Raw genomic sequence first — 23,604 nt, forward strand, 5'->3', positions numbered from 1 at the left:
TCAAAAGTACTTCAGTAGACTGGAGCAGGGAAACATCCAACACTTGATGGACCCACTATGGTTCAGTGTTGAATCAAAGGCTTTCATCATAATGACAAATCCAGCTGCAGTCTCTGTGCAGCAAAACATTACCTCTCCATTATATTCTGGGGGGTAATGTTGGCTTCTGTTTGCCTAACCTTTCGAAGCCTGCTTCCCAGGTGGCTCAGTGGTAAAGAATCCACCTATAATACAGGAGAGGCAGGAGATGTGGGTTTGATCCCTGGGTTGGGAAGATCCCCTGGAGGAGGGCATAGCAACCCACTCCAGTATTCTTGCCTGGAGAATCCCATGGACAGAGGAGCCCAGTGGGTTACAGTCCATAGGGTCGCAAGAGTTGGACATGACTGAGCAACTGAACACACACATATGCAAAGTATTCTAAAGTATTAATCTATAGAATGCCTTTCTGCTTAAGCCCTTAAACTTTTAATGAGAAAGAACACTTCAACTATAATTTAACACCATTACATGCAAATAAATAAATAAATAAAACCCACATTCTTTCACTCCTATAGAGATCTATATCTCTCCTCCCCATCTTGCACCCATCTCCCATCTCTCCTAGTTGACAAGACAATGTGTTGGTAATAGAATATAAATTAGAGTGCACAGGGAACTCCCAGTTCATGCAAACATGATGAACAGTAATAGTAAGCTCTAGGTGGAGTAAAATAATATTTCTTAATTGACAAAATGATATGTAGCTAACACTTGGTATGTTAGTGGTTAAAGGCATTAGTAACACACATCTCAATATGAACATGCATTAGAAATGATACAGATGCTAAAGGCTAAAATTTAACTTCAAAAGGACTGGATCCCATTAGGGAGCTGAAGACAACAAAAAGATGTCTTGTATTTTGTTTGTTTGTTTGTTTGAGAGAATAGGGGTCCTGAGAAGGAAAGAGGTGAGAATTTTATGAACTAAAAATGTCTTAATTTTTACCCATCATATGTCCTAGGAATTCCTATCTTCCTTCCTTAAGAATTATAGATGATTAACCTCACAAATAAAAGATGGTTTTTAAATGGAGAATAAACATCTTTACCATCGACATCAATTGTGGTATAAATGTATAAGACTCTTTGATTCAGCCCAATCTATTCAATTGGGAGGTTTTTGACAGAGCATTTCTCCATAACTGTGCTGTAATGAAAAGATATATTGGAACAAAATAATGTCATAAGGCAGTTTCCCAAGGGTTACTTATTGTTCTGGATATTTACAGATACAAGAAAATTAAAAGCTGCAGTTGTATGTAAATATATATTCATGGAGAATCCAGTCTTATCAACAAGATTAACAAAAAGCTGTGTGGCCAAGTCTTTTGTGTATGAAATCTTGGGTCTTAATGCACTGGGTAACGAGAACTAAGTTTACCAAATACAAATATTTTAAGAAAGAAATTTAGAGCACAGAGGATAATGTTTATCGACTAGGCATGCTAAAAAAGAATGTTACCTGCAAGAACTTGTCTGAAATTCTGACAGTGCAAGAAATAAAAATGAATGCTAACAACAGTTCACCATTCAGGTTTGTGGTCTAAATGAACACTGTAAGGGAGAACACTCCAAATAATGAATAATCAATTATGCTTCATCCTATGTCAGTAAATTCTGCAGAGCAAGAATGACGCAAATTCTATCTACACAATTTAATCAAACACACACACAGACCTTGGCCTAGAAGTGCCAGAGTGAGACTAGGGGAACGTATCACCCTCTCAAGTATTAATATCACTCCTCATTCATTCATTTACTTGTGACTGTGCATGAGTCCATTTATTATATTAGAGGAATATCCAAATAACAGAGTTAATAGTAAATAATCCATATAAAAGGTATTGTTAAATCAAAGAGTTCCTTATGCATTAAAGTAAACCCAATAACCAAGAGACAAAGTGTTCATTAATTACTCACTTCTCAAATGCCTAGACTTAGATAAAAAAAAACCTTAAGATGAGAGTACTTGTGTTGACCCAACTAGCTATTACTCTGTGCTTCACTGTGAACTTGGCAGATATACTTCATATGTATCTTACATTTTCAATTTCATCCCTTTGAAAAAATGAAGATTCTTCTGAAATTAGCCCCAAACTAATGATATTGCTTAATAGTGATCACCAGTTTAGAAAAACCCTGATGCTTGGGGTAAAGTACAGTACACTGGTTGAGAGCATGGACAGTGGAACCAGATTGCCTAGGTTCACCTCCAGGCTCCATCACTAAATTGCTGTGTGATCTTCTACATTAGTTATGTCGATAAAACTTTTGGTACTATTGGTTCCTCATTTGCCAACTGGGGAGAATAAAGCATGTGTCTCATGGAAGAGTTAAGATTAAAAAAGGTTAACAAAGTGAAATACTTAGAAGAAAGCCTAACATGTAGAAATTACTCAACATTGTCAGCTGTTATTACTATTTAAAGTATCATCAAGGAACCATACCATAAGGTTGGTTTCCCTATTATTTGTGTGAGTTCTTTCTTTGTTTTAAGTGAAAGGGTGATGGTCCTGTTTCTCAAAGTCCTCCCACTTCTTTCTCTGTAATTTCCTTCAATTAGGATCCAACTAAATCAACTAACTCCCTTTTCTCTCTCTCTTTTCTGCGTCCTCCCTCTTCACTCAATGCTGTTGTCCTTTCCTCTCTGTCACCTTTACTTCCTAACAATGCTGAAGAGGACAGCTTCTTGGCCGTTGGATTGGTGGAGCCTAGACTCTGATGGCCATCAGGTCATTCACTGTGGTATTCACTCATGATTTATTTATTCATTCACTTATTCACTCAACCATAAATTGACTAAGTGCTAGCAGTGTGTCAGGAACTCTGCTAGAAAAGAGAAAAACAGCTCTCTTGAAGTCACAGTCTGCTTGGGAGGAAAAACAAGGAATAACTTATCCTCAATGAATGGTATGGACTATAACAGCTGTCACAGCACAGGGGACAATGAGAACAGAGAAAGGGCTTTAATATTGCCTGGAAACAATTTGGGGGATGAGAGGTGGGAGCCATCTCAGAAGTCGGCTCATCCTTGAGTCCTCTCTCACCCCCACCACACCACATCCCATCCATGCATTGGTCCTAATCCTCCATCTCCACCTAACCAGTTCACTGCTCTCCAGCTCTCCTGCCACCACGTGATACAAGTGCCCCATCTCACACACGGGTGATCACAATAAACTCCTAAGTCATCTCCCTGGGGCCGCTGTTTCTCTCCTACAGTCAAATCGACATAGAACAGCAAACATGGAACTTGGAAAACATTCATCGACTTACCTTTCACCGGCTGAAAGCCTTTAGTGCTTCCTGGGAATAAAATCCATTTTTAAAGCTTGCAATGCTCACATGGATAACAAGTGTAAGAATGGTAAAGCTCACACACTCCTGGGACAGCCTCAGTTCTTCTCCCAGTTCTGCTACTTACTAGTCTCGTGACTTTGAGCAAGTCACTTAGGTTCTCTGGATCTCAGTTTCCTCTATGGATAGTGAATGTCTCAATAAGCTAATGTTAAATGTTAAAACTGTTCCTGGCTCAGAGGAAGCTCCTTCTTTAAAAAAACAAAAAATTATCTGAGTATAATTGCTTTATAATGTTGTGTTAGTTTCTGCTATGCAGCAAAGTGAATCAGTTACTCCTATACATATATCCCCTCTCTTTTTGATTTCCTTTCTGTTTAGGTCATCACAGAGCATTAGGTAGAATTCTCTGTACTTTACAGAGGATTCTCATTAGTTATTCATTTTATATATGGTAGTGTATATATATCGGTCCCAATCTCCCAATTCATCCCACCCCGTTAGTGTCCATCCAGATTTGCAAAGTAGAAATAGAGACATGGATGCAGAAAAATAAACATAGGAAGCTCTTTTCTGCCTACCTCTCTATCTAGATCTCCTACTTTTTCCATGATCACTGCTCTCCAACTGCAGTGACCTTCCTCTTGCTCAAACACACTACCTAACTCGGGCCAGATCTTAGCTGGCTAGCTCCTTCTTGCCATTCCCAAGTCAGTGTAAGCATTACTTTCTCAAAGATGCCTTACCACCTCCCCTGCCCCCACCCTAAGCCACTTTCTGTGACGTCACTCTGCTTTATTTTCATCAGTTCAGAAGTACTTGGATTGTTGGTTTACGTATGTAACTAAGGAGATTAGGCTTAATGAAATCTAAGCCAGAGTATGACTCAGCCACTGATACATCCCTAGAGACCCAGATGAGCACATAGCACGTAGAATCTGTTCAAACAATACTGTCAATGGATAGATAAATGAATGGATAGGAAGGATGGATGAACAGACAGATTGAGTGACACTAGTTCTGAATCTTCAGAATGAACTGAAGTGGAACTGTAGAGGACAAAAGAAGGGACTGCTAAGCAGAAGGAACTGCATGGGGGCGGGGGAAGGGAAATAAGAAGGTATAAGGAAAAAAATAGGGAACAAGAATGGAAATTATAACTTATTTCAGAGACTCTGAAGCAGGCAGTGAGTGTGAGAAAGAAGCAGAAGCTGAGTCTAGAGAGACCCTTGATGGGAGCAGGTCACTCATACCCAGAACAGATTCTTTCTTCATGGACCAAGAGTCTACAAATTTGGAATCACAAAACTCTCATTAGGTGGACATATAATTTAAAGCTAAGAAAAACAGTGCATGTGTACTTATCCAGTTACAGAGGAGAAAGAGAGAGAGAGAAGAAAAGAGAAAAGGAAAGAAATGGAGGTAGGGGTAAAAACTTGCCTATCAGGCTTCTCTATATCTTCTTGATTTCTTTCAAACTGTATCCCTCTGAAAGTTCGATGGTCTTTTTTGAATGTAGAAAAGCCTTTGTGTGGTGTCAAAAAGAGTGGAACCTTAAAATACGCCTAGCCACTCAAATCAGCCTTTTTGCACAGTCTGAAAGTAATCTGGGAAGTTACTAAAAGCCCACTTTCTTCTTTAGCATCCTGTTCATTATTTTGTTATAACCAATTTATTTAAAACCACTGTTTTCAGCCTAATGATATTTTAGCTAAAAGTGTTCAGCAACGAATAGATAAAAAATTCATCCTTTATTTTAATGATTCCATAATCACATTCCATGCCCCAATACTTCAATTTTTATTTCAGTTAGTCCTAAAAAATGATTACCACACTCACCTTTCTGTAGTGCATGGGCTGCTATTAAAGTGGAGCACATCCATAAGATGCTCTTTATATTTATCAACATCTTGTCCTAGAAATGAAGAAAAACACAAAGTAAATCATAAGCATTCAGGCTTGTGGGAGGCCATATGTGACATGCTACTTGTGCATTATATGTAACAAGAGTACAAGAAGCTGCTCCTCCTGGGTTGTAAACACAGGAGGAGACTTGCAATAGGAGAAGTTGTCCCAACACTTTAATTATTAGTTTGACTCTCACCCAATGTGGTCATTACCAAAATAATTCCAGAACCCAAACTGGGGACATATAACAATGTGGATGTGTGGGGCAACCACAGTGGGGTAGGCTGTTGGAAGAACAATATAGACCACAGCCTAAGTAACTAATGGCTAGGAACTGGGACAAGGAGGGAAGGGCAACCACAAAGTCTATTTAGAGACAGGAAACTGATCATAGATGGAGCAAGAGAAGATGGGGAAGCAGTTGGGAGAGACGTGGAAAGAAAGGGATTTGCACCAAATGTGAAGTATGTGGAAACCCATTGCTGATTCATGCACATGGTACCAGAACAGAGAATAAGGACCTCAGCAGGTTTTTTAAAGCACAGACTCAATTTAGTTTCTAGGAGGCTGAGCAAACAAAATAAATGTATTATAAGGAGCTGTTAATTACAGAAAAGGCCAGTGCTTGCCATGAGTTTTAAAGTAGTTCCAACGGTCTGAAGGGTAAAGAATGAAAGAAAACACCCTGTACTGAGAGTCAATAAACCCTGCCCTGGCTTTGCCATTAATTTATTGTGTGACTTTGGGGAAGACATTTAACAAATCTGGGTCTCAGAATGATCCCTTCCAGCTCACAGTTCCCTGCTGCTATAATTATGAGGAGGATACACATCATTGTTGGGGACCACCTAGAAATCAAAGGGCTAAGCTCAAAACAACCACAGAAGACTATTTGATCTCAACAGCTGTTACATTTAGAACTGCTCTATAACAGCCATCAGTGGTTGGCTACCCAGTAGCCAATGCTGTCTCTTTTATAACAAAACTTTGATTCCATTTTAATATCTACCCTCCTTCACACGGCCTTACTTTGGTGGAACATGGGTCAAACCCCAGCCCAAATGGACAACCCTGTTTATTCCAAGCCAATTCCGTTCAGTTCAGTTCAGTCGCTTAGTCGTGTCCAACTCTTTGCGACCCCTTGAACCGCAGCATACCAGGCCTCCTTGTCCATCACCAACTCCCGGAGTCCACCCAAATCCATGTCCATTGAGTCAGTGATGCCATCCAACCATCTCACCCTCTGTTGTCCCCTTCTCCTCCTGCCCTCAATCTTTCCCAGAATCAGGGTCTTTTCAAATGAGTCAGCTCTTCACATCAGGTGGCCAAAGTATTGGAGTTTCAGCTTCAACATCAGTCCTTCCAATGAACACCCAGGACTGATCTCCTTTAGGACGGACTGGTTGGATCTCCTTGCAGTCCAAGGGACTCCCAAGAGTCTTCTCCAACACCACAGTTCGAAAGCATCAGTTCTTCTGTGCTCAGCTTTCTTCACAGTCCAACTCTCACATACATACATGACCACTGGAAAAACCATAGCCTTGACTAGACGGACCTTGGTTGGCAAAATAATGTCTCTGCTTTTTAATATGCTGTCTAGGTTGGTCATAACTTTCTTTCCAAGCCAATTACCTGGGTCCTATTTCTTTTGCCAATGACTGGTTTTGGAATGATCATATGATGCAATTTTGGCCAGAGATGTGAGAAGATCTTGAATGGAGTAGTTGCTTCTGGGAAAGGTATATTCATTTTAAGAAAGGGAAAAGGGAAATGATGGTTGCTTTTCGTCACTGGACATTATCAGGATTGGATATAGCTTGTGAAACTGTTGTAGCCGTGCTGCATCCATGAGTATATAAGATACCCTCTGGGATAAAGCTGAGAAACAATCAGGAGAGGCAGGGCTGAAGTGCTCAGGCATTAGACCAACAGCTAGCCATACCCTTGAACTTTCTTTTATTAGATAATAAATTCCTTTATTATTTAAGCCCAATAAAGTCAGGGCTTTTTGTTAGCCAGTGTCACTGAAAGGCATCTTAACTGACACAAATTTGAGTTGGTGCCCTATAACTTTCCCAGAAATTATCTAAATTCTGTATTATTTAGAAAACCTAGATTAAAATCTTGTAAGAATCCAAGTCCAATTCAATTTAATAATTTACATCAGCTATTTCTCTTCCTTTGATATTATTCTCCATTTAATTGCTTTATTTTATGTATCTTGAAATAAGTGTTAGAATCTTTCTAAAAGAAAATTATAAAACTCTAGATATTTTCTGAAGACCAATTTTTACCTAACACATTATATATTTCACATTTTCCATCAATGAACCATCTGACAAGTCACAATGAAAAGTATATAGTTGATAATCCTAAATTAACCTTGATAATTAAGGTTATTATTTACCATATAATCACTGAGATATGCTAATAAATGTTACACACGAACTTGGAATTAGGTTTCTACTTTTCTGGATTTTTTTTTTTACAAGATACCCAGCAAGCAGGAAGTATATACCTATATCTCATTACTATAACAATATTTCAGGAAAAAAAAAATAAGATGTCAATTTCACATACCCTAAAGTTTCCAAAAAAAAGAAACTTCAGATTGTATTATACAACACTATAAAGACAATGTACTCCATGAGTACTGAATTGAAATAAGAAACTTTCCTTTAATTGTGCTTACAAATAATAACTTATTATTCTCCTTCAAGAAAAATTTTTTCTCAAATTGTTTTTCTTTTTTTCAGAAAACATTTATAAGCTTAATGTTAAAAGTCTGGGCTCCATTGTCAAAGAGCCCTGAATTTGAGTTCTGAATTTTCTGCTTATACTCTGAGATTTGGGGTAAGTTACTAAACAGTACAATGAGAATTGATAAAACAATGCATATAAAATATAGCTTGGTGATACACAGTATATTCAGTACTCAGTATTTATTATTAAAATTTCTAATTCAAGCTTTTTACCAGTGAGAACTTCCTGGTTTCATATCACTAGTAGTAAAAAGAATATTTAAAGCTCTTGGATTTGAAAATTATAACCTGGGTTATTACTATAACTTTGTACACCTTCATACTCACAGTAAACTATCCTATAATTTATCATTATGTCCTCTGAATCATTACTTAGAAATACATTTTATCTCCTACATAGAACAGTAGCTTTCTGAAAAGCAGAGTCTGTGTCATATTCAACTTACTAACTCCCACAATATTTCCACAGTGCTAGCTTCAGAGTAGTTGCTTTGAGGGAGGTTTGCTGACCAAATGCATGACCAACACCCCCTCATTTCCTATTCAGAAATACACTCTGAAAAGAAGCATCAACAATCTCTTTAAACATGGGTGAGTGGGCTAATTAACACATGAAATACAATTAACGTTTGCCATGACTCAATAATATCTGATGTTTGCAATATCTGGAGTGTCAAATCTTTTAACAAAACCAGTGGAGAAGATGCAATCCTGACCAAGGATGGGTCTTCTGCATCGCAATTTTCCACCCAAAGCAGATACTTAAAAGTCTAACTCTTTTATAAGGATACTCCATCCTTTTAAAAGTGGCTTTTTTTTTTTTTGAGGGAGAGGAGGACTTCATCTATTTAACAAGTATACTCATTACTTGCCCAAATAAGACTGTCAGTAAGGCAAAGTTAGGGAAGGAAGTTGGTGCATTAAAAGTGCAAGGGAGAGATCAGTCATATTTTAAATACATTTGCATAAATTAAGTTGCCAACATTTTAAAATTGGAGTGTTCAGACTAAGCCCCCGATCTCTGGCTTCTTTTGGAAAATCAGACATAGCAATCAGAGGTCTATATTCTAGCTGGCCAATCATTAGCACTAAGCAAGCAACAGGCCCTGGCCTTGGCTCTGTGAGCTCAAGTTTACCAGTGCTCCAGTTGGCCTCTCATCCATTTCTACTCCATGCCTATTTCCTGTAGTCACCAGAGTTTGCAACTCAAAGTCCCAAACTTCTGATCTCAGAACTATATTTCCATTGGCTCTTCCTTACAAGCCATGGACATCATTCCATTTCTCTAATTTTCATAAGTCTGTGTTCATGGTCATGGTTGTTTAAGCACACCATTTGCCTTCTTTGATTTTACAAAATGAGAAACTTTCTGAAGCTTCTTTGTTTTTAGCACCACTCCAACCCCCATTTTTATTCTTCTGCTCTTCGGTGTGGGTCTTGTAAGCATTATCTATTAGTGATAACAAGTCGGACTGCATAGAAAGACCTGGGAGATATGAGAGCCAGTGCCTATATTTAGTCTTCTATTCCAGTGAAGTCAATGAGAAGAGGAAAAAGTCATTGAACAATCAAGTCACAGCTGACTGAAGCTGTTTAATTGCCTAGGAGACATGAGAGACAAGGTCAACAGGATTCCTATCCATGAGAAATGTCTGCAAAGGGGATAAGGGTCATGCCAGGGGTAGGCTGCCTCAGCGAAAGAGAGCGCCAAGGTTTTAGTAAACAGATATTTAGTATTCTCCCTTGATCTTGGGGAAGCTCCACTGAGCAAAGGGTGACTTAAGGATGCAGACACAGTGGTTTGTCTTCCAGTTCTCGAATTAGTTACCCTAGACAACCAATTGTTCAGAATACCTCAGCCACAAAGTGGATGCAAAGAGCATTGTCTATCATGGTGCCACGTGGTGCTTACACAAAGGAGGATCGCGGAAACGCAGAGAGAGATATCATGGTTTAAGCATACAGTGTCATGAATTTGCTTGCCACGAATAATAGCACCATATGAACTTACTACAAACATATGTATGGATTCCTGCACCTGGACTTGGCTAAGTTTTTCCATGTCACTGCTCCTTAGTATTGCTGTGTTCACTGCCTGTGTCCTTGATGGACTGCACGCTCCGTTCCCTGTCTCATGTTGTATTTTCATCATAGCACACCTCACCATTGTATGTGTGTATTTGGGAACTTCCTTTCTCTGCCTTCCATAATATAAACTCCAGGAAGGCAGTCTTCGATGTTTTGTTCATTGCTGTATCCACAATGCCCAGGACACCCAGTAAATATTGGTTGAATGAATGAATATGCCCATTTTGTATGTAATTATGTGTATGCATGCATGCGTGCTCAGTCACTTCAATCACGTCCGACTCTTTGCAACCCTATGGACTGTAGCCTGCCAGGCCCCTCTGTTCATGGAATTCTCCGGGCAAGAATACTGGAGTGGGTTACCATAGCCTTCTCCAGGCGATTTACCCAAGTCAGGGATCGAACCCACATTTGCTGCAGCTCTTGCATTGCAGGGGGATTCTTTACCCACTGAGACACCTGGGAAGCCAATTATGTGCACATTATACACTATTTGGCACATTACTTTCTTCAGTTAAAATGCAGTTTATCTCTGAGAATGTTCTGGATCAGCTAATACAGTTTGTCTGTGTTACTTTTAACAGCTGCATAATTTTCTCCTACATGAACGTACCATCTTTTATTATACAGTTCCTGTGATGAGCCTTTAAGGTGTCTCCAGATTTTTGCGATGAGAAACAATGCTGCAAAACGGCGTTCTTGTCCATTTGTCTTGGGTGACATTCCTACCAATATCTACATGACAATACCTAGAAGTGGAATTGCTGGGTCAAAATGCATATGCATTAAAAAAAATTATAGCTATTACCAAATCAAATTCTAAAGAAGATGAACCTATTTACATATATAAGAGATCCAGTTTCCCCACAACTTGACCAACACAAACTTTTATTAAACTTTATTTTTACAGCCGATTGATGAAAATGGCACAGAATAAACTGCTGTTTCAATTATTATTTCTTTAATTATGAATGAGACTAAGCAATTTTTCATACGATTTTAAAACATTTATTGTTCTCTTTCTCCCAGCAGTCTACACACAGAACATTTGCCAATTTTTCTTTTTGATGGGTTGTGGTCTATTCTTTTGTCTAAGTTCCTGGCATATCAAAATAGTTGTTAGGTCTTTGCTTCTCTTATGTTGCTGATATTTTCTAGATGTGTTATGTGTTTTGTGTAAATAATTTAACTGTTATTTAGTCAGATTAATCAATCTTTTCTAGTATAGCTGTTGGGTTACACCTTTTCCTTATCAGGGGTTTCTATTCTCCTAACTTATTATTTTAAAAATTTTATAATTTTCTCTAGTTATTTTTTTAAAAGGTTATTCCCTACATTTCATATTAGATCCATCTTAATTTTATTCTGGGATAAATGAGGTAAAGGTTGATTTTTATTTTGATTGGGGCAATCAGTTGTGCCCAAGTCATTTACTGAATAATTTTTCATTTCCACTGAATTTTCACATTTATTTGAGTCTGTTTATGGACTCTGTCTTCTAGTCAAGGAAACTATTCTTTTTTTTTTTTTTTAATTGAAGTATACTTGCTTTACAATGTTGTGTCAGTTTCAGCTGTGCACCAAAGTGATTCAGTTATAGATATACATATATACGCAGTTATATATGTAATCTTTTATCAGATTCTTTTCCATTATAGGTTATTACAAGATATTGACTATCTTATAGTTGCCTGTGCTATAGAGTAGGTCTTTGTTGTTCATCTATTTTATATATTAAACTGTTAATCCCAAATTCCTAATTTATCCCTTCCCCTGTTTCCACTTTGGTAAACCTAAATTTGTTTTTTATGTCTGTGAGCCTATTTCTGTTTTATGAATAAGTTCATTTGTATTATTTTTTTTAGATTCCACATACAAGTGCAAAACTAGACAATTCTTGGAACAGTATGTCCCTCTCTAACTCATTTCATAGGTTTAGTAGGAAATACCTGATTTGGGTAATGCTGTTAATATTATAGAATTAGATCAAGATGAGCCCCAGGGATATATATCTTAATGCTATTTATTTGTGGCATTCTTATTTATGAGAGCCCTTTCACAAGTACTTACCCTTTTGATGTTTATAAATGTATATTCATTTAATAGATTTTGACACCAAATGCCCAAAAGTTGTGTCTTAACTTGATTTTCTCAACTAGGAATTGCAACTCAAGCTTTCTGATTCTAAGCCTAGTGCTCATTCTACTATACCACATGTAATAAATACCAACTCAGTAATTTAATAATACAAAGATAACATATTTTATGTTTACATAGTTTATTATAAACTATGCAATCACACATTTATAGATGTAAACACCTCTTAAAATTCTTAGAAGAATGAAGTAGGATGTATATAGACACAGAAAAAAGATAAATTTAAATGTAGCTCCCTAATTTACACCCTTTTAAAGATGATCAATCTATCCAACAGAATTTCAGGGAAACAAACTCATCACATAAAGATGCTTTGCACTGACCACTGAAATGGAACTACCCTTGGCACATTCAGTAACAGGAACACAGCTGTCAAAAAACCCTGGAGAACATATATGTAATATAAATGTATAAATGCATATATATGTAATTAACCACATATAGGCTACCAGAGGAAACTGGCAAACATTCACTTACTGAAGCAGAGCTTGGTCAAGACATTTATCTCTACTTCTCCTTGTTCTGATTCCAAATCAGACAGAGTACAGACTGTGTATTTTCTGGTAAAGTACAGATCTATGGAATAGTCAACATGCTTTCTCATCCCAGAGCCAGTCACACCCAACAATGAGTGCCTGTGACTCCTAACTGCTTTCTCTAGTTGGGTGGTGGAGCAATAGCCTACTGCAGTCATTCATTCTTCTCCTCAAAAGAACGATGTGTCTGGAAAAGTTCTTTTCAGTCACAGGGAAATATCCCATTTTAAATACAGTATCTAGCGATGTTTGTCCATGAATAAAGTCAACAAAAATATTTAAATCCCACCAGGTAAGGAGAGTTTAGTTATACAGCTGTTGGGTGACAATGTTGGTTGATCTCTGTGCTCTGATGTTCAATTACTGACCAATCATTAACCACAAAGTACTTAAGCATAATAATGTGAGGAAAGAAAGAACAATGAGTATATCTGTAATGTTAATCATATTCAGCCTTAAATTAACTTTTTAGGTCTTTTCCAAACAACTTACAAGGGTGCAGATATAGGTATCCTAGGATATCAAAGGTATTTCCTTCCAGTTTGTAAGCACAGAGAAAAAGAAGAAACCGAAATTTATGTCTGTAAACATATATAAATCCAGGGGGATTCTCTTAAAACTTTAAATTTGAATTAAAATTAAAATTCTTTTTCAACTTTAAAAGTAGGAAATACAATTTAGGGCTAACTTTAAATTTCTTTATTTTACTTACTAAGAAAAACAAAATTAAACTTTGAATTCTTACACAAATCTTTAGCAAATGTCTTGACTCTTATCCCTTTTCCCAGCACCCACAAGATTAAGGACAGTGGACTTCCTGCTGGAGGAAGTAATTGCTCAACTACTTTGGAATCCATGGAAGCCTTTGCAGTATTAGCTGGGACATACAATTGTAAAAATCTTCCTTTTTTTTTTTTTTTTAAACATAGCACCAGAACCAGAATTTCAGTCTGAGACCTTCTGCTTGGTATGTTCTCACATTCCAAGTTACATATTCCCCCAAATGGAACAGATTTCATCTCAAACACTAGTTGCTTCCATTGATGCCTTCCTATTTTTATGTTAATCTCATAACGTCCTATTTTAAGTCTTTAAAGGAATATTTTCACTGTAGGTTTGGCAAAATTGCCAAGCATGCTTAAAAGAATTTAGGTCACAGCTTTTAGAAGGAGTCAAAACGGAACGCAAATGTATCAGTTAGATGTCAGAAGACAGACGAGATCTGCCTGCAATGCAAGAGACCCAGGTTCAATCCCTGGAGAAGGAAATGGTTACCCACTCCAGTATCCTTGCCTGGAGAATTCCATGGACAGAGGAGCCTGGTGGCCTACAGTCCACGGGGGGTCGCAAAAGGTCGGACACAACTGAGTGACTAACACACTAGATCATTAAAACCCTGTTCTTCCAAGATAAAGAGAAGAAGTAGGCGAGTCTAAAATGCAGCTCTAAGTGGCAGCATCTACTCTGCGCCACATTCCGCAGTCTTTCGCTCAGTCATTTCATAAATATGAGCTGAGTTCCAACTATGGGCCGGGCGGGAGCTAAAGCTCCTGCTGCAAAGGGATCAGGGTTACACCCACAGCCCCTAAGGTTTGTGCTCACGGAATCTATCAGTCCTGTCAATGGCAATTGCTTGTCGTGCTAGACGAACTTTTCATGACATCTGGAACGTGAGTATCTTGTAATTGACTAAAAACGATCTTTAAAAAGTCAATATATAGATCATAGGATAAACTCATCTCAAATTTCTCCCAAAACTGTTTGCTTGGAGTAAATCTTTACTTCTTTCTTGTCACCAGGCAAAAGCTACTCCATCCCACTCCCAAGAAGCAAGGGGGGTGGGGGTGAGTGGAAAACAAGGGGTCTTATTTAATAAAAGTGTTTAGCGCCCTCTGGATAGAAGTCAGATCCGCTCCAGCAGTCTCCACTAGCGCTTTGCAAGGGATGCGCGGCCGCCGGGCTCTCCCCGCCCCGCCCCGATCCCGCGGAAGGACCAAAGCCACGCCCCCACCGGCCTCTGGGCGGTGACCCAGGAGGCGCCCAGCCAGCCGCGGCTCTGAACGACTGCCGGTCCAGCAGTGCTGCTGTCTCCGAGCCCAAGAAGTCACACCCGTCTCGGGCCGGGAGCTGAAGCCCCAGCCCACGTGGCGGCGGCTGGTGAACCCCGGCGCTGCGGGAAGCGCTCCATGCGGTTCCTTTACGCGGAGACAGGGGAGTGGAAAGAATCCTCCAGCACCCTCTCTCTAAGGCTAGTTCCTCCGCCTCTCCCCGCAACCCCCGCCAACCCCAGCATGCCGCTTCACTAGGATTTGTTACCGCTCTGGGGATTAAAACAATGGCTTAAAACGAGACGCGAAATTCAGTCCAAAACCTTGAAACGAACCCAGCCGGCCCGCTCCTGGCTGTTTGTGTGTATGTGCCCCATCCTTTCTTCTTCCCTTTCTCCCCACTGCTCCTGTCCTTCCCTTCTCTCCGTTTTCCACCCGGAGCCCTCCTCCCAAATTTCCGTCATCGATGAGTGCTGTGAAATTGAGAAAGTTTAAATGTTGGAGGCAATAGTCTGGGCGAGGCCCTAGCATCGATTTCGAGTGCATGAGCCTTAGTAAAAATGTCCCAAAGATCTGTATGATCTTTCTTAAAGGGACGCCCAAGATAGAGCACCAAGCCTTCTGAAACCTGGCCATGTGTGTTAGTCTGCCAAACTGGAGGCTGGACCCAAGAACGCCGCGCACACCCCAGGGGACTCAAGAGAAGGCGCTTCGGCCCTTTGCAAAGGCGTCTCCTTCCTGAGCCTGCCAACGCTTAGATTTACTTCGCAGATTCCGAAGTATAAAACTAAACGGGAATCTATGGCCCTCCATCGTTTAATGCAGGGCTGTGAAAAAGGCTCGTCGGTTTGGGGGCGGGGGGAGGGGGGAGGGTGAGCTCTTTTTTCTCCACCTGTACTGGATTTCTCCATCAGGGGGCGCCCACACCCGTCACAAAACTCCCTATTCCTAGACATCTGGGTTCTGCAAGCTCGAAGCTCTCCAACTGGGGGCCGATCCGAAGGAGCGCACCGCCTCCCTCGCTCCTCCCTTCTTGCCTGCCTCCACGGACAGAGGAGGCAGGGATTTCACACTAGCCATTCATTTGTCAGCGGTGGGGGAGGGGACGCAGGAGCGAAAGAGACGGAGCAGAGGCTGGGAGAGGGGAAGGGAAACAGAAGATGGAGACAGAAAGGTAGAGACAAAGATGAAAAAGCGGACAGAGAGAGCCACACCGTCTTTCCGCCTGTGGGTGTGCGCACGGCGGGACAGCACTCCAGGCGCCGTGTAGATGTCTCCTCCCTCCCGTGGTATCTCCCGGGAACTTGCAGGACTTCTAAGGGCGCAGCTGGATCCCAGAGCACATAGTTTAAGCGATGACACTAGTTTTCTACCTCGCTCTCCGCTGCCTAACACAGGGATCGCTCCACGCCCAGTGACACAGACAGTGAGCCTAGACAATCCTGATGCCCCCCAGCCCGCACGCAGCAGGGATACTGCCCGGCGGCGCCCACGCCTCCGCAGGGCGGTGGGGCGCTCCAGCCCAGGGCGTCCCCCGGAGCTGCCGGCACTCGCTATGCCGCCGCAAGACTCGCCAGTAAAGTTGCTCAACTAGGGCCACGAGCGGGGAGAGGGGTGGGGAAACGGAAGGAAAAGGAAGGCTGCAGTAGTCCGGGCGAAGAGGGCTGATCCTAGAGGCCCCAGATTCGGGTCCCCACGCCACCTTTGTCTGAAAAGAGCCCTGAGCGCTGGCTTGCTGGTTGAGACTGGAGCAAAAGCCTCTGCCTCGCTTCTCAGAATGAGCTAAAATTCTTGCACATCCCTACTGGTTCGGAGCAAGCTTTTCCCGCCCTGGCGCGGAGCAGACCTCCGCGGCGCTCCAACACCCCACCCCCATCCCCTGCTCCCTCCTGGCCGGCTCCGGAGCACGGCGCGCTGGACAAAAGAACCCAGGGGCACCGGAGAGAGCCGTGACAGCCCTCAAGTCGCCAAAGAGACGCGGACCGGGAACCCTGCACCTCCCCCCGACCGGACCGCCTCCCGGACAGCCCGCGGGATGAGGGGGTCACGTCCGCTCAGAACCCGGATTGCCTTGTCAGGAGCTGCCCGAGAGCGGCTTTCCAGGAACGCCGGGCACTGACCACACACCAGGGGCCAGGAACCAGGTGGCCTGCACCAAGGCGGCTTCGGGGATTTGCCTGTGGGCAAGTCTCGGGAGTACCCATTCAAACTTTTGCCTCGAGCAGGTTAACGACAACAAAAAGATCAAGGTGCCAGGGTCCCTCCGTCCTCTCCAGCTCCAGAGCCCACGACGTTTCTAGGGGGTCTCCGCATTTCCTTCCCTCCCTTCCCCCAATTCTCTTAGTCGGTCTACCCCCACCCCACCCCGGGCTTCTTTTGTCTGGATCTTTTTCAGCACCAAGGTCCCTCCGTAGTCCTCTCTCCAAACATCCTTCCGAAAGTTACCTGCATTTTTTGCGGTGCCTGTATTTTCTTAACTTCTCAAAGATAGTTGTTCTCTTTGCCTTAATTAAAGCCTTCTACCAATCACAATGTACTTTTTTTCTAAACTCGATTTTTTTCTTCCTACAAGTTTGTCTTTTTTTTTCTTTTTTTTCTTTTTAAAGGGGAAACAAAAGAAACGTGATTACCTTGGAAGGCGGCTTATTGCAGTTTGGGGGTAAAATTCACCGCAGCGCTGCGCGATTGGGCTCGGCGTTGCCGGGGCGGGTCACATAGGAAGCGCGGCGTCCCGGGGAAGCGTGCGGGATGGTGCTGGAGGCTGCGGGGCTGGCCGCAGATCCCCGTCCCCACGCCTGGCCGCAGCACCTAAGAAGGTTCGCGGCTGTTGCGCCCTCCCGACTGGAGTTCCTCCTCAGAAAGGCTCGGGGCAGCTCGCCTGCAAGTTCAAATGCGGGTTGTGACACCCATCATCATTATATCACTGTACCGTCAGCGCCGAGGAGGAGACTCGGCGAGGAGGAGGAGGAGGAGGAGGAGGGTTCATTCACAGGCTCCTCAAGCGCTCCGCAGCTTCAGCCACTCCTCAAAGCCCAGGCTGGGAAAGCAGGCAGAGGGGCGGAAAGGCAGCTCCCCGCGCTTGCGGTAGGGACCGCCTGCCTCCCTCCCCAGGCACTCCCACCTCGGCGTTTCTTCCTGACAAGCAAGTACCAATCGGCGTGGGGACAGCCGCGCTCCCCAGTCGGCGGCGCACTGAGGGGCCCCGCGCGGCGCGAGGAGAGCGCGGCCGCCCACCCTGCCCCACCGCCTCGTCCCCGCCCCCGCGCGGCCGCCGCCGGCCGAGGGAGAGGGGCCCCCAGGCTCTTGCGGGGCAGGCCCGCAGGAGACCATTGAGTACCGTCGGTTCTTCTGGGGAGCAAACGAAACTCTGGGAAAATTAGCCCAGAACTTTGGGTACAGCGTGTTTACGCGGCCACCGAGCCTGCCTGTCCCATCTGAGGCAAGTGTCAGGGTCCTGGCTTCTGCCAACCTGAAAGAGACACGGAGACAAGGGGACCCTTCTGAGACCTAGAGAGGAAGCATAAGAATCCCCCCACTGCCTTTCCCTGGAGCTACCCAATGGGGAGCCCAGGGTCACTGAGCAGTCTACAAAGACCCCGCTAATAACGGGGCTGGACAGGAAATTCCCCGAGGCAAATCCCTTGTCAGACTCAAACAGATCCTCTTCCCCTGCCACAAACCTCCAGAAAGCTATATTCGGCTCTCTTCTTTCTTTCCCTCAGTCTTTCCAAGTGTCCCTCATGGCAGAATATTTAATAATTTTTCTGAGCAGCGGAGGTTCCTTGGATGTATCAATCACCTCCCTTGTGGTCAGGAAATGGGACCATAATCTTTTCTGAGTTTATGTGATTTTTATTCTCAGCCAGGTCCACTGGACTGTGTAAACAATATCAACACATGGAAGAGTCCCCTGCCTCCTGCTACAAAAGCCTTCCAAGAGGACCTGACAGAGCAAGGGTCAACCAGTTGACACAAAGGATTTCTGCCCCTTAGAAAAGAGGGACTTTGTATTTCCCTTTACTTTGAAGTCAAGGATGAGTTTATACAATGAGAACAAAATAAATCCGAGGTGTATATCAGTTTAACACGGAGGATACCGGAGTGGATAGCACACTTTTCTTTCTACGCAAAAATAGAAGTATTCCAAATACGGAAAATGAGATAATTCTTCTCACTGAAGTCCCTATTAAAATTGTATCAAATTCAACATCTCACAACAGTGATGATTAAAGGAGAAAGTCCATTTTCACACTGAATTTCTTTGAGTAAGTTGACTAAAGGTCATACTTTAAAACTTTTAGCAGCCTAGACTCTTGTCATTATATTTCTTTTGCAATTTGTATGTGGTCTCCAGGATCATAGATTTTAGAAGATTGGTAGAAGATTGGTCAGGAGAATTTCAGTTCTCAAAATGTGATTGATTGACTGACTGATTGATCTATCTATCAGTTCAATACTGTGAATGATATAACTATTAATTATAGGCTTTGGAAATCAACATATTTGTTTTCAGAATGATTTATGTATTCTTAGTACAGTTATTGCCTGGAGAATCCCAGGGACGGGGGAGCCTGGTGGGCTTCCGTCTGTGGGGTCACACAGAGTCGGACACGACTGAAGTGACTTAGCAGCAGCAGCAGCAGCAGTACAGTTATTATAGGGAGTTCCCAGGTGATGCTAGTGATAAGAAATCTGCCTGCCAGTGTAGGAGATGTAAGAGATGCAGGTTCTATCTCTGGGTCGGGAAGATAATGGCAACCCACTCCAGCATTCTTGCCTGGAAAATTCCACAGAGGAGCCTGGCAGGCTACAGTCCATGGGGCCACAAAGAATCTGACACAACTGAGCACACATACACACACAGTCATTAGACAACCATTCCCAATGTTGAAATTCCTGTCCATTAAAATATGTTTAGAATAAGAGAGTCATAGAACAGAAACGGATTTTAATCTTTACATTTAACAGATAAGCAACGTAAGGCCCAGAAAGTGATTTTTTCTCAAGTCACACGATTAATAGCAGAGCTGTTACCAGCACACAACGCTTGACTTCCGGTCCAGTGGTCTTTCCAGTGCTCCTCATAGCAACTTTATGCTATGTAAAGACTTGACTGTGAGAGGGAGAAAAGTGAAATAAAACAGTCTTTATTGAAGTTTATATTCCAAGCATTAGGCTAGATCTTTCTCTGAAACACTTCAAAGTATGTATTATTAATCTCATTTTTAAATTTGAGTGAACCTAGTTGGGTTCCAAAGAGTTTAATGTCCTACCCAAGGCCACTTTCTAAGTGGTAGATCTGCCAATCCAAAAAGCTTGTTATCGCTCCATTATCCTGCTCTCCCTTCATAATTCAGTTAAGGAAAACTTTTCTACAAAGGAGACCTGGAGCAGCAGCAAGCAGCTAATAGCAGATTAATATCCATTTTCAAGCAAATGTTACTGGTTAACATTCACTATAAATAATACCATCTGTACATGATGGAACATGATTATAATTATGGGTCAGCTACTCCTTACATCCTGAGATAATTTCCTTTATCTTGCCAAATGTGTTTCTCCAGCCTTCCAACATTTACAGTTCCTTGTTACGTCCACAGACATTACAACTCTTGATTGAGCAGTTCTACAGGGAAAGGCACTTTCTCAGGCAGACATAACTAGTCAGAACATGGACAACGTTGGAAAGCTTTATACTGCACGCCTTTTCTTTACTTTGGCATGTAACATTATTATTTAGAAAATTAAACACTCTTCAGGCTGTCAAATAACCAGAATGAAATGACACCCTTGAATATCTGCTTTCTTTTTCTAAGGCAGATTTTCCCCTCTGGCTATTTATAATAGAGAAGGAGTAAAAAGGAAAGCATACCTGGTACATTCAGCAGAGTCTACAGCTCTACTATTTCTATGCAACTGTAACTGTCCTTGAGGACTTTACCTCTCTTTCCCCCTTCCTTCTTTCCTTCCTTCCTTCCTTTCCCCCGCCTTCTCTACCCAAGGTATTGAATGAGAAAAAATATATTTGCAGCTTTTATAACTGAAACTGGCACTAGTGGTAAAGAACCCACCTGCCGATGCAGGAGACATAAGAGAGTGCGTTCCATCCCTAGGTCAGGAAGATGCCCTGGAGGAGGGCATGGCAACCCACTCCATTGTTCTTGCCTAGAGAATCCCAGGGACAGAGGAGCCTTATGGGCTATGGTCCATAGGGTTACAAAGAGTCGGACTCAACTAAAGTGACTTAGCAAGCAGGCATGCATAACTACAACTGTATTTGCCCAATACACTTGTCTGAATCAAACAGTAATTAAAATATCATTCTGAGCCTCCCCCTTCAAATCATGTTCTGGTCCTGGGGATGTTCTGTGTGTAAACTCCATGGTCCCAGACATGGACAAAACAAACTCCTCATTCCTAGGATTGGTGTCTGCAAGAAACCAGAAGCCAGAAGCTACATGCCTTGCTTCATTGCCTTGATCTTGTCTTTAGGAACTTGGCTGAGGTCAGGGGCAGCCTGCCAATGACTTAGAGAAGAAAGGTGTAGATGTCAGGTGGGTCTCCAGGGAATTTCATTATCTATATCTAAACCTCATTCTGAGGTCCTTTTGGATCACATTTCAGTCTTCTCCTTTTTTATTGATCAGGTGGAGTGTTCTTAGACATTGTATTATCTGTGACTGCACTAGGAATGACAAGGTTCCAGTCCCATCCACATTCAGAAAACAGTTCATATTTCACGTTCCTGATCTGGCTGATTCTAGGCACAATTAAGCAAATATCTTTTCTGGATGGTGAAAGAATGTGAAAGATTAAAAATGCACCTTTAACGAACTTCAAAGACCCTAGAAAAAGGAAGTCAACCCTCTTAAACTGCTTTCTAAAAACAAACAAAAAAAACCCTCTAAGGATTAGGGATAGACATTTTATCCAACACTTCAAATTTTTGGTTTCTAGGAAATGCAGAATATACAGTCTTTGTCACTTTCTTTAAAAAATAAAAGAAACCCTACAAAAGGCAAAGTGGTGGTGACAATCTCATTACACTTTAGCCTGAAGTATATAAATTACTCAGAGAAATTAAATACAGAAAAATATCCTTAGAAAGCCATGAAAAATGTTATTTTCCTCAGAAATCAGATACCAAGCCTTTGCTCCCCAACCTCCAAATCAAAATGTTACAGTAAAATATTTCTTTCAATAAAAGAGTTCTTTTCTTTTCTTTCCTGTAAATGTCCTGTTCATGGTTGGGTAGATTTCTCCAGAACTGAAGTAGGAGACCATCTACATCATGACGGAACTATGCAAGCCAAAGCCAAGTTCCAACATGGAGTGATGGGAAAGGCTGGGCTGCCGAGAGGAGATGACTTCATTAGGGAGAAGAGAGGATCTCTGAGTCGGTCCACACGGCCGCCAAATGGCTCAACACATCTGCACTTGCCCTGAGGAGGTTGCTTGGAGCAGAGTAACAAAAATGCCATCATTTTTTGACAGGAAAAGATCAGGGAACAAATAAAGCAGTCCAGCTAAATCGAATCACAGGTATCAACCTTCCTCTTCTCCTTAGTCATTTTCTCAGATTATTTTCTTTACCTCTACACAGCCTGACAAATATGTTAATTTTCATATATATATAAAGCATCTGTCTGAATGAACCAAGACGAAATGAAGAATCTGGATTTTGAACACAAGGAAGCGGTAGAGATCTTAGAATCTATGAATGGGTAAGGGCCAAAACTTGCTGTGTATTTTCAGTGAGTACCAGGCTCCATTCATTTAATTAGAGGACAATGAAACCCAGAGTCAATACGCTTAATGAAAGCATCAGGTGGGCGTGCATGCGTGCTAAGTCGCTTCAGCCATGTCCAACTCTTTGTGACCCTAAGGATCATAGCTCACCAGGCTCCTCTGTCCGTGGGATTCTCCAGGTAAGAATACTGGAGTGGGTTGCCATGCTTTTCTCCAGGGGATCTTCCAGACCTAGGGATCGAACCTGCATCTCATGTCTCCTGCATTGGCAGGTGGGTTCTTTACCACCAGCGCCACCTGGGAAGCATGAAAGCACAATGGATGGGGCAAAAGGCCGGCATAGCATCATTAGTATCTCCTGTGAACAAAGGTGGAAGCAAGACAGGAAACAAAACAAGTTTAGTGGGAAGAATGTTTGGAGAACTCTATACTGGAGTATCAGAACAAGGAATAGCAGGAACAGCAGTTACTATTTTTATTATATCAGTAGAAAGAATTGCAGGACTAGTTGAATGTCAAGAACTTTAGGCTCTTATCACAAATTATGATCACATTTCAACCCTGTGATACGAACAAGATCAAATATTTGCTCTAACTCACCAAGAAAAAGAAGAATATCTAAGGCTGTGCAAATACTTGTCACAAACAGACCACTCTCAATTTGATTTCTGTTTTCTTTGTTCAATTCAACAAACATTTCCTAAGTACCTTCTATGTACACTGTTTTAGACCTTAGGTGTTCAGGCATAATTCAAAAGGGAAGGATTGCTTCCCATCCTAAAGAAGTTTATAATTTCCATAAAACAAATATTTATTCGAGTAGTCAAGCTTATCATCTGCTGCTAAGTCACTCCAGTCGTGTCCGACTCTGTGTGACCCCATAGACGGAAGCCCACCAGGCTCCCCTGTCCCTGGGATTCTCCAGGCAAGAACACTGGAGTGGGTTGCCATTTCCTTCTCCAATGTGTGAAAGTGAAAAGTGAAAGTGAAGTCGCTCAGTCGTGTCCGACCCTTAGC

General features: G+C 42.0%; 1 protein-coding gene across 3 annotated transcripts in view; it reads right to left on the reverse strand.

Moving 5' to 3' along the window:
- The window catches only part of VCAN (versican), a 118,979-nt gene extending 101,107 nt beyond the window's left edge, over positions 1 to 17,872 (reverse strand). The window contains exons 1-2 of one of the 3 annotated variants that reach the window (XM_055428743.2): positions 17,469 to 17,872; positions 5,179 to 5,254 (exon numbers count right to left, since the gene is read on the reverse strand). In XM_055428743.2, coding sequence (XP_055284718.2) covers positions 5,179 to 5,248 — 70 coding nt within the window. In that variant the 5' untranslated portion in view covers positions 5,249 to 5,254; positions 17,469 to 17,872. The remainder of the gene's footprint in view (positions 1 to 5,178; positions 5,255 to 17,468) is intronic. The other 2 variants (XM_088838492.1, XM_088838493.1) reach the window with 2 other exon arrangements.
- Between the last annotated feature and the right edge of the window lie 5,732 nt (positions 17,873 to 23,604).

Source organism: Moschus berezovskii, chromosome 8 (assembly GCF_049115385.1).
Source record: "Moschus berezovskii isolate FMDL1 chromosome 8, NW_MosBer_1.0, whole genome shotgun sequence".
Classification (NCBI taxonomy): Eukaryota; Metazoa; Chordata; class Mammalia; order Artiodactyla; family Moschidae; genus Moschus; species Moschus berezovskii.